At 40.1% G+C, this 11956-nt stretch overlaps 1 protein-coding gene across 1 annotated transcript; it reads left to right on the top strand.

Moving 5' to 3' along the window:
* Nucleotides 1-616: 616 nt before the first annotated feature.
* LOC116893415 (vomeronasal type-2 receptor 26-like) lies at nucleotides 617-9137 on the top strand (the record flags this gene model as incomplete). Its single annotated transcript, XM_032895197.1, has 3 exons — nucleotides 617-835; nucleotides 5597-5720; nucleotides 8197-9137. Coding segments are annotated over 3 exons (1284 nt in total), but the record flags the coding sequence as incomplete, so codon positions are not given.
* Between the last annotated feature and the right edge of the window lie 2819 nt (nucleotides 9138-11956).

An 11956-nucleotide genomic window follows, 5' to 3' on the forward strand; every position in this document is an offset into this window, starting at 1 on the left:
GCAGAAAAGTTGGTCTTACCTGTGGTCCTGAGGCTCAGGTTTGCTCGTGGGGTGTTTTTTATGAGCTCTCCATGAGGGCCGTAAACAGGTGGACCTGCGCCGCCCTTCCTGGGAGCCCCAGGGCACCAGGGTCCCAGGTGGCATTTGGTGTTTTCCTCTGGAGTCAGAAATGTGGGCAGAGTGTAGTCTCTTCTATGATGGAAATTTTGAGACATTAGTTCACAGCCAAATAAGACACTGGATCCAGCATCACATTGTGATGTTTTGTATTTCATTTTAAGGCCAAGGAGATGGCTCACTGGGTAACCAAATGCTCCTGTCTCCAAGCATATGTGCAATTCCTATGTCTCACATGGCAGCAGAACAGAACAGTCTTGTGACTTTTTCCCTGTAATCTCTAGTGTGTGAGATGTATATCGTCTCTTAAAAATGATCTGGATCAAGTATTATAAATTATTAATTTAATAAAGGTAGAATATTTTCATGAGTCCTTGAAGATATCACACGTCCTTTAGCCCCCTTACGGGTACTGTGGCTAGTTTTTGGTTGAAGTGGGTCTACGTTACTTCAGACACCATTTAGTCAATATATTGGACAGTGAACAATATTTTCTTTTCTTTCTCAGCTGCTCCATGCCCTCAAAAAAGTACACTTCAAGACTCTTGATGGAACCAAGATTATGTTTGATGTCAATGGAGATTTGGTGACAAAATTTGATATTTTACAAGGGCAGAAGACCACCACAAGTGTATTCCACTGGGTCCACGTAGGCATGATAGACCCTCAAGTCTCTTCAGGGAACAAAATGATGGTCCAATTGAAGGAGGATCTCCAAGTGGGTGCCCTGAATGCAGAAATAACTGTTGTCCTACTGTTTTAAAGTCTCAGGGAAATTCCAAATCTAGGGTTCAGTATGTCTACTTATGCATGAAGTGGAAATGGCTCTGGATTAGGCCATTATGTTATAATTCACCATGCTTTTTATATTACAAGAGACCTTCTTCAGAGTGAGACTTTTTGACCAGCAAAAATGAATACATCAGATCTGGGGCTGTAAGGATCCCAAGTGCTTAAAATGTTCGCTGTGTAAGCAAGCTGAAGGACAAGGTCTCCAGAACACATGTACATGGTAACTGGGCAGTGTGGCTCAAAGCAAACTAATTAGTAAGCCTAGCTGTGTCAGTTATCTATGGGTTTCATTTTGAACCTCAATGTGCATAGTGGAAAAGCAATGGAGGATGATTCCCAATATTAACCTTGGGTCTCCTCATACACTGATACATACATGAACATTATCCCGCATGGATGAAAAGCACACATATACATATTAACATCATTACCCTTGTGTAAAAAGGGAGAATATACTAGACTCACAAAAGAGAAACAGCATGTGTACCTGGTGTTGTTTTGAGTGTATTATCATTGTTTTTAGGGCCTGCTCAGTGAAGTGGAAGAAAGTGACCCACTAAACCAACACCTTTCCATGGGCCACCAAGGAAGTAGGCTGAGCAGACACTCTCATCTTACCTGTTGTGATAGATTTCCCAATCATGACAAATACCTGAGAAACAGTGTGATATGTGAAAAGGTTTTTATTGACTCCTGGTGTGTAGGGTTTAAGGCCAAATGGATCCATTGCTTTTGGTGTATGTTTGTGGTTGTGGCAGCAGACATGTGGAGGAGGAGGTTTTCTGATTCATGGGAACCAGTGAAGATATATTGAAGGAGGTTGTGATATAGATAGATTAGGTAGGTAAACACATTACATCATAACAGTGACTAACCCCCATGATACCTTCCTCAATTAATTCCCAAATTCTTATCCCACCATCTACAATGGTTAATCAAATTATGAGTCCATTGAGGAGTTGATTAGATCAGATGTATCCACATCCAATTGTTCTTTAAAAATATTTCATCTTGTAACCACTGGTGCAATATACAAGACTTTTGGAAACATTTGAGTTTTAAATGCTGATGTTTATTAAGAAAAGTGTCAGTTGCTTTGATGTAGACCTGTCTATGTGTGTAGTCTGATGCATCAAAATAACTCAGCTTCCTGTCCTATGCCTGGACTAAGCCATCTAGGAAAGGATATGGCAAGCAAGTAATTGTTTGGAGAGGGCCCACCATTTTGCATAGCTAAGATAGATGCACTCTGACATATGGGGTTTTCAGAGACTTCATCATAGGTTTGCTTCTTGGTGTTGATATGCCTTTCCTATCAGTATTATATAGCCTAATGAATCCTGCATATCAACTCACCCCATTTGGCAGATTTCCTGCAGAGTCAATATGAATTTGTACTTTCTAGTAGTAATGCTGTATAGATGAAGTGATGATTTCCTAATTCCTGGTAATGATTTTATTGCATTCCTAAATTGATACAAGTAATCTCAAGGCCCCTATAGAATAAAAGCTGCAAATAGTTTCATATGTCACAGGATATTTTACTAGGAAAAGAAAGCAAGATTGGAACAAATGTACAGTCAAGAAATACATTCCTTCTAGGTTAAGAACAAAGCCACTAACTGGTAAGTAAAGGCCACAAATCTGGTAAGTGCAAATTATTATTAGGTATAAGGACAGAAAAGAAATGCTCGTCTAGTCTATCTATGCAATACTTCAAATTAATAAGATATAAGGCAGATGAATTGGCTCTTGACAAAGCAGTGCTGCTTACCTATGACATAAAATTATTGCTTCAAACTTATAATGAACTTATGGATCTAGTAACAGATAATTAATGTTTAGATAATAGTCTTAATAGAAAGACATGAAGCAATTCTGCTATAAGTCATTAAGTCTTATAGATCTATTACATGTGCCATTGACTTCAACTTACTATCAACTTATGGAATGCAACTTATTAAACCATGTGAACAGTTATCATGAGAAAGTATAAAAACTAAGAACTATAAAAAAGTTTCAGTGTATCCTTTTTTTATCTTCATATTGTATATTTATCTCTGTATGTCTCTGACATTTTTCTCTTCCATTTTTTATCCTTTCCTATTCTTTCCTTTCCTTTCCTTTCTTTTCTGTTTGGCTTACAAAGAGTTAAGGAACTCTGAGCCTCTTGCCTGGGTAGTGCTAAGCCTGGGTCAAAGAGAAAGAACTCAAGTAACTAAGGCTTTTTTTTCCCCCTTGCTACTCTCAGCAGGAGCTAACTGCTAGAAGCCAACAATTTTTGTCATAGAATAGCAAAGAGTTAAAAAGTTAAATTGCAAGAAGCCATCAGTTTCTGGCTCTCATTTCCATTGCTACCCTTGCTATATCCCTTGATAATCCTGTGATGCTGGGCTGGACCTCAACATATGCTAGTGGACAGAGTCCTCACCTCTCCAACTTTGTCTAACTTAGATCTGGTGGCATCTCCTGTCTAAGTGTTCTTAAGGTTTTTTTTCATGAGAAGGAGGTTCCCATTCTAAGATTTGTAAGGTATAAAGGACAAATGTTAAGTGTTCAGATAATTGTTTTAAAGTACCTTTCAATGGGGTTTACCTATATACCCAAAAGATGCTCCAACATAAATCAAGAACACATACTCCACTATCTTATAATAGCCAGAGGCTGGAAAGAACCCAGATGTCCTTCAACAGTGGAATGGATACAGAAATTGTGGTACATTTACACAATGGTGTACTCCTCAGCCATTAAAGACAATGACATCATGAAATTCTTAGGCAAATGGATAGAGCTAGAAAATATCATCCTGAATGAGATATCCCAATCACAAAAGAACTCACATGATAAGCACTCACTGATATTAGCTCAAAATCTCGGAATACCCAAGATAAAATTCTCAGACCACATGAAAAACCAACGTGTAGATGCTTCATTCATTCTTAGAAGGGGGAACAAAATACTTGCATGAGAAAATATGGAGACAAATTGTGGGGGAGAGACTGAAGGAAAGGCCATCCAGAGAAGGCCCCAACTGGGGATCCATTGCATAATACAGTCATCAAACACAGATACTGTCAGGGATGCCAAGAGGTGCATGCTGACTCTGCCATAGCCTGACAAATACAGAGTCGAATGCTCATAGACAACCGTTGGACTGTGAATGGGGTCCCCAATGGAGGAATTAGAGAAAGTACTCAGGTAGCTGAGGTGGTTTTCAATCCCATAGGAAGAACAATATCAACCAACCAGACTACCCAGAGCTCCCTAGGATTAAACAACCAACGAAAGAATACACATGGAGGGACCCATAGCTCCAGCCAAATATGTAGCAGAAGATGGCCTTGTCAAGCATCAATGGGAGCAGAGGCTCTTGATCCTGTGAAGGCTTGATGCCCCAGTGTAGGGGAATGCCAGGGCAGGAAGAAGGAAGGAGTTGGTGGCTGGGTGGGTACAGAAGCACACACATGGAGGCAAGGAGTGGGGGAAGGGATAGCAGTTCTCTACAGGGAAATCCAGTAAGGGGGATAGCATTTGAAATGTAAAGAAAATATCCAATAAAAAATGAGAAAAAATGGGGTTGACCTGTTTGGGTTTTCTGCTGCTTTCTGCTGTGGCAGATACCTCAGCATCACACATTTCTATCTTGATGATCCTTGCCTGGAGGTAGAGCTGTGCTAAGAGAAACTGAGTTAGGCTTTGTAAGTCCCATGAAAATGGGTGTACAGCTGATTGCATTCTGAAAGTTCGTGTGTGCGTGTGTGTGTGTGTGTGTGTGTGTGTGTGTGTGTGTGTGTGTGTGTTTTAATGGAGTCATTATCTACAATTTTAGTCTTTCTGAAGCTCAATGACACTTTATTATTAGAGTTTATGAGAAAACCACAGTACAGTCAAACTGTAAATCTCAACATCTTCACAGGGGAGGGAGATGGGGAAGAGGAAGAAAGACATTCTTCTGAGTTAGGCCTGGAGACCAGCAAGCAGTCACATGTCAGCAGGGAGCATCAGAATTAGAAAGAGAATGTTGAGTGCATCAAAGGAAGAATGCTCAGGTTATTGGCTGTATTCAAAAGAAAGAAAAGAGAAATAGAGGGAAATAGTGAAAAAATGATGGTTTTCTGAGTAACTGAGAGAAGCAGGCTGACTTGACAGAAGGGCATGGTAATGTTTCAGAAATGTATGACAATATTATAATTGCTTTCATTGTTTCTTTCGCATGTATGAATATTTTGCCTGCTAACATATTTGTGTTATGTTTTCATCTGGTGCTTGAGGAAGTCAGAAGAGGGAATTGGATCCTCTGGTACTGGTGTTCAAGTGAGGTGCTCAGTGGTTGCTGGGAACTGAACACTGCTTCTTGCAAGAGTACCCTGTATTCCAGAGAGCTGAGTCATCTCTATAGCCCTTTACCTTCAATTGTTAACATATGAGCTACAGAGAGATTGGAAACCAAACCTTCCCATAGTTTCCAATATTTTTGAAGCTATTAGCTAAGGAAACTACGTGTAGCCCATCCTTTATTATGTACAATGTTACCTCTACATCTGGTATCACTAGGGACACCAATGTTTTCTGATAGGCCTCTCCTCTAGTGAGTCGAGAGGAAACAGTTCTATTCTGCTTCTCAGTATGATTTCAAGCATCTGTATCCCTGGAGAGTCATTGGTGACACTATACTCCTTGTCACTAGGTGCCCACCTCCATCTGCAGTGAAAGCTGCCTTCCAGGGTTTAGCCAAGTGCCCAGACTGGGAGCCCCCCACTGCTGTTTTGATTGCAGTCCATGTCCTGAAGGACAGTTTGCAGACCAAAGAGGTAAGAGCTTATGGACCAGTAATCTGAGTGAGCTACATGGCACTGTGAGCCTCCTGTATTTCTCCAATTCCTCAGCAACTGTTCTTCTGCTGTGAAGAGAGATCATTACCAAGGCAGCTTTTAAGAGAAACATTGAAATGGTGCTTATGTAGAGTTTCGCAGTCTGAGTCCATGATCATAATGGTAGTATATGTGGCAGAGGTGGTCAGGCAGGTTGCTACACCAGTATCTGAGAACTTAAATTCTAATCTACAGGCAGCATGTGAGCTGTGACATGGAGAGTGGACCTGCTGTGGGATTTTGAACTCTCAAAGGTGATCTCATGGAATAGTAGGATCCAGTGCAAGAGTCAGATTGCATGTAAGGCCAAGTGGCTGGGAGTAGGTAGCTGTACACAGAGCAGATAAGTATTTATATGGCATAATCCCTCAAGTCTGTTAATAAATTTACTAGGTCTCTGTTACATATTTGGAAGGTGAAATGGGCCAAAGCAGGTATAGAAATTCCTTGTTACCATTTTGCCACAAAAGGGTGCAGAAAAGCATTCAGAACTACATTTACCAAACGGTGTACACCCTCTGGACCCTGATCAAGAAATATGGTATAACTGAGTATTAGTGGTGTAGGCATTTAATTCCAGCATTGGGAAGCAGAGGCAGGCTCATTTCAATGAGTTAGAAACCAGCCTGTTCCACAGAGTGAGTTCTAGGACAGCAAAGGGTACACAGAGAAACCATGTCTTGATAAACTCAACCCAACTAACCAACAAAACAAACAGACAAACAAACTAGAAAGAAGCATAGTATTAGGTACTTTCACAAGGTTCTACTGGTCTCATGAAGACACCCTGATTTCCATTGACACTAATCAATTTCACTTGTTTTTTAAACCTCATGGTGGACGTTGTATTGTGACTTTTTTTTTTTGTATTAATGGGATTCAGCTTGGTGTTTGAATTGGAACAGACTACCACATTCTGGATTGTTTTTTTGCAGAACTTACTACTTTATATGCTGAATGCTGGAAATGTAAGATGAAGTTGCCTTTAGGATTGAATTTTGCTGAGGTTTGAGTCTGAGGGTGTGCCTGAGTGCATGTGTGCATGTCTGTATGTCTGACTGCCCTCTTTTCAGTTTGTTCTTTGGCTTTTAGACAGGATTTTTACCATACACCAAGGGCTTGCATTGAACTCACCTTTTTGAGCAGTCTATGAACTGAAAGATATTTACCTTTCTCTGCCTCTCAGGTGCTAACATTAAATTACTTACCATCACACCCTTTCCCAACTCGCCCTTCTCATTAATGTCGCAGTCCTGTTGGAACTTGGATCTACCATGGTGACATCACTTAGCCTTTATTACATCATCTCCAGTTAATGAGAAATTTCAAGATACTGATCGATAGGAGTTTAACAAATGTATTGTTGGGTGCGTGACTCAGTCTAAAACAGTTGTTAATGTGACGTTTTACTAATTGAGAACAAAATGAAACACTAAAGAGCTCACATAATTGAAATGTATAGCTGCTCCTCAATGTGGTCAACTCAGTGATCTCTAGGTTCAATGAGAGATCTTTTCTAAACAACTGGAGTGGAAAGGGTTTGGAGAGAAATGGCTCAGCAGTTAGAAATATCCACATGATGACTCACAACCATGTGTAAGTACAGTTTCAGGCCATTTGCTGCCACCTTCTGACTTCTACACTACCAGGCATTCACATGATGGCCTTTTATATGTATAGACAAAACTTCCAAATAGCAAAATAAAGTAAGTAATTCTAAAAAATAAGTTGTTGAGACTTGTGAAATGGTTTTGAGTACTTACTATTAGCTTTGATAACCTGAGATCAGCTCCTGAGATCCACAGGGTGGAAGGAGAGGATTAAATTTCTAAAATTTGTCCTTATCTCCAAGTGAACACAGTGGCATTCCTAAGCCTACCTACATACATATACACAGGAAAATGTAAAAACGTATAAAATATGTACTATATATGAAGAATTTTATTAGTAAAATACGGTGTGGGAAGTGACTAGGAAACAATATCTGATGATAATCTTTGATCATACATGCATGTGATTCTAATACACATACATATACACACACAAACATAGACACACACAAACTCACATAATTTAAGTATAGTAGTGTATTTTTATAATCACAACACTTAAGGGGATGAGGAAGGAGGCTTAGGAATTCAAGATAATCTGCTACTCAGCCAATTTAAGGCCAAGTGGTGTTAAAGGAGATACCATTTTAAGACATAAATAATTGCACCTCTCCTAGTAATATGGCTATAGAGTATTCATGTTTTTGTACATCTAACTCAATTCCATCCCTGGTCACCAAGAATAATTCATAAATATATTAATTGCTGTGGAGGCTGCAAGAGAAATTAACACTTGAAATACCTTCCTTGATAGCTAGTGAAGTTCCTATACTGTTACAGACATAGTGTCTTTGTGTCTCTCATAGACATGAAGAGATGTCTTCTGTGTCCCAAGGAGCAGTACTCGAGCCATACCAGAGACCATTGCCTCCCCAGGACAGAGATATTCCTGGCCTTTGAGGAACCATTGGGATTCATATTGGCTTTGATGGCAATCTTGCTGGCTGGTCTGGCTCTCCTGGTACTTGGAGTGTTCCTGAAGCATCGAGACACACCTGTGGTCAGGGCCAACAACAGAACTCTCAGCTACTTCCTCCTGATCTCTCTTTCCCTCTGTTCCCTCTGTTGCTTGCTTTTCCTTGGGAGACCTACTGTCACCACCTGTCTCCTCCGTCAGACCACCTTTGCTGTGGTGTTCACAGTGGCTGTCTCCTCTGTTCTGGCCAAGACTCTTACAGTAGTCCTGGCCTTCAGAGTCACCAAGCCAGGAAGCAGGATCCAGGTATGCCTGAGCCCTGGTGCTTCAACCTCAGTCGTCCTCATTGCTTCCTTAATACAGGCTGTTCTTTGTGGTGTGTGGTTGGCTACCTCCCCACCATTCCCAGAGAGGGAAATGAACTCAGAGCCCCAGCACATTGTGATCCAGTGCCAGGAGGGTTCTGGTGCCACCTTCTTCTGTGTGCTGGGCTTCTTAGGTTTCCTGGCAGGGGGTACTTTCTCTGTGGCTTTTCTGGCCAGGGACCTACCAGATGTCTTCAATGAGACCAAGTTCCTCACCTTCAGCATGCTGCTCTTCTGCAGTGTCTGGACAGCTTTCCTGCCCCTGTACCACAGTGCCCGGGGAAAGTCCACTGTGGCGGTAGAGATCTTCTCCATCTTGGCCTCCACTGCTGGACTTTTGGGTGGCATCTTCATCCCCAAATGCTACATCATCTTGTTGAAACCAGAAAAGAATACCCCTGCCTGGCTAAGGCAAGGCCACTGTGCACATCAAGACAGGCAGTTTTCGATGCTCCACAGAAAGTGATAGTTCTCAGGGGTATAAACAGGAGCAAGTGCTTGAATTTGACTCATTGTTTCTTTGTGGATAAAAATGTATTTAAAAGATAGATCAAGATTCAAGTAAGGTACTTATAACAAAACACAAATGACAATTAAGCTTAGAGTATACATGTAGTTGCTGAATATTCTGTCCATATGTATTACTGAAAATGATCACAATGTGGAAACTTGAAAGGGGAGCACAGAAGATTGCACAATGGATTAAAATCTTTCCCAGCAGGTATGCCAACTTGAGTGTGATACTCAGGACCCACATGATGGATGTAGTGAAGTGACATTACTAATTTGTGCTTTGACCTCTGCATGATAATCACATAACATCTGTCACATCCATATACACAAAGTATCAGTGTGAAGGTGGGAAAAAGTGTCATGAGGTGATGATGATGATGATGTCATGGGTTGCTGAGCATGTGTGAAACTGAGAGGCAGATCGTTGATCTGTCTTTTTTGTTTTGAGAGGAGCAGTAGTGGGAATTCAACCTTTCACTGACAATTCCTTTACAGACTTGCCATTTGATTTGATCAATGTCGCTCTTAAATAAATATTCAAGAAATATAAACTATGTCTGTAAAGAATGTAAATGAATTTTCAGAGAATCATTTTTCATATACTAAAAGAATCTGTATGTTTATGAGTTGACAAATGTTTTGTATTGCTTACTCGATGACTAGGACAATTTTTGTAAATAAGAGTTAAACGTAAGCAGGAGTAAACTGTTTAATATATAGTTTAGCATTCAGAATTTTATAGTCATTTAAGGAAGACAATCAAAATTATATATTTTAATATCCCGTTTAATGCAATATTCTGTAGAAGCAATCTCATAGCAACACACATTAGACTAATGGTTTCTTTAGTTTTGTTGAGGGGAGATTAGTAAGGGTGCAGTATTTCTCTGTGGAGTGATGGAGTTCTAACAGCTGATTCTGTGGGACTGAAGAGATAGCCTAGTGTTTCAGAGTACTTTCTACTCTTTTAGAGGACCCCAGTTTTGTTGCCAGGATCGATGTCAGGCAGCTCCAGGGATCTAACAGCTCTGGCCTCTCTGTTCACATGCAATTCTGTGCTCATGCTGCCTACCACATATTGTCAAAAATAAAAAAAAATTAGTAATTAGTATAAGACAACCCAAATATGTAAGAGACTGGTAACTTGTCATCACTTTTTATTTACTTATTTGGGACATGCCATGACGTTCAGGCTCCTTCAGACTTGTAGCAATTTTCTTGCTTTAACCTCCCAAGGGCTTGTACTTTAGGTTTGCTCCCACACCTGGACAACTGCATAATGTAAATGGATGAATTGTACACTATGTGATTTATATCACAGAAGGCTAATAGTAAATAGAATTATCCATCAATTATAGAGTGTAACATTTTGTAATAGTCTGATATATAAGAAAATGTTAAACTATTGATAATGAATGTTAAATATCTATAGGCCTCAATATCAGTGAACCAGAGTTATTAGTAATATACATTAATTAATTAATTAAAAATTTATTAGATATATTTCTTTACTTACATTTCAAATGCTTTTACTCTTCCCTGTTTCCTGTCCATATGCCCGCATTCCCTTCCCTCATGTGGGTATTCCACTTATACATCCCACTTATTGTCCCCCCATATTCCCTTGCAGTGTGGGTCCTACCATGGCAGGACCAAGGACTTCCCCTTTTACTGGTGCCCCAATAAGACTATTCTCTGCTACATATTCAGTTGGAGCCCTGGGTCAGTCCATGCATAGTCTTTCGGTAGTGGTTTAGTCCCTAAAAGCTCTGGTTGGTTAGCATTGTTGTTTTTATGGGGTTGCAAGCTTCTGCACATCTTTCAATAATTCTTCTAATAACCTCCAAGGGGGTCCTTCTCATTTCAGTGGTTTGCTGCTAGCATTGACCTCTGTATTGGACATGCTCTGGATGAGTCTCTCAGGAGAGATCTATATCTGATCCCTTTCATCATGCATATTTTAGCTTCATCAATCTTATCTAGTTTTGGTGGCTATATATATATGGGCTATATATGGGTCAGGCTCTGAATGGCTGTTCCTTGAGTCACTGCTTCAAACTTTGCTTCCATATCCCCTCCTATGGATATTTTTTCGCCTTTTAAGAACGAGTGGGAGCATGCACATTTTACTCATTCTTCTTCTTGAGTTCCTGTGGATTGTGGATTGCACCTTGGGAAATTCAAGCTTTTGGGCTAATATCCACTTATCAATGAGTGCATAACAAGTGTGTATTTCTGTGATTGGGTTACCTCACTCAGGATGATATTTTCCAGTTCCAACCATTTGCCTATGAATTTCATAAAGTCATTGTTTTTGAGAGTTGTGTAGTATTCCATTGTGTAGATGTAGCACATTTTCCGTATCCATTCCTCTGTTGAACTGCTTCTGGGTTCTTTGCAGGTTCCGGCTAGTATAAATAAGGCTGCTACGAACATAGTGGAGCACGTGTCTTTGTTATATGTTAGGGCATGTTTTGGGTATATGCCCAAGAGTGGTATAGCTGGATCCTCAGATAGTACAATGTCCAATTTTCTGAGGAACCTCCAGACTGATTTCCAGAATGGTTGTACCAGTCTGCAATCCCACCAACAATGGAGGAGTGTTCCTCTTTCTCCACATCCTTGTCAGCATCTGCTGTCACCCAAGTTTTTTTTATCTTAGCCATTCTGACAGGTGTGAGTGGAATTTCAGTGTTGTTTAGATTTGCATTTCCTGGATGACTAAGGATGGTAAACATTTCTTTTTATATATATATATATATATATTTTATT

The sequence above is a fragment of the Rattus rattus genome, chromosome 2 (genome assembly GCF_011064425.1).
Source record: "Rattus rattus isolate New Zealand chromosome 2, Rrattus_CSIRO_v1, whole genome shotgun sequence".
Classification (NCBI taxonomy): Eukaryota; Metazoa; Chordata; class Mammalia; order Rodentia; family Muridae; genus Rattus; species Rattus rattus.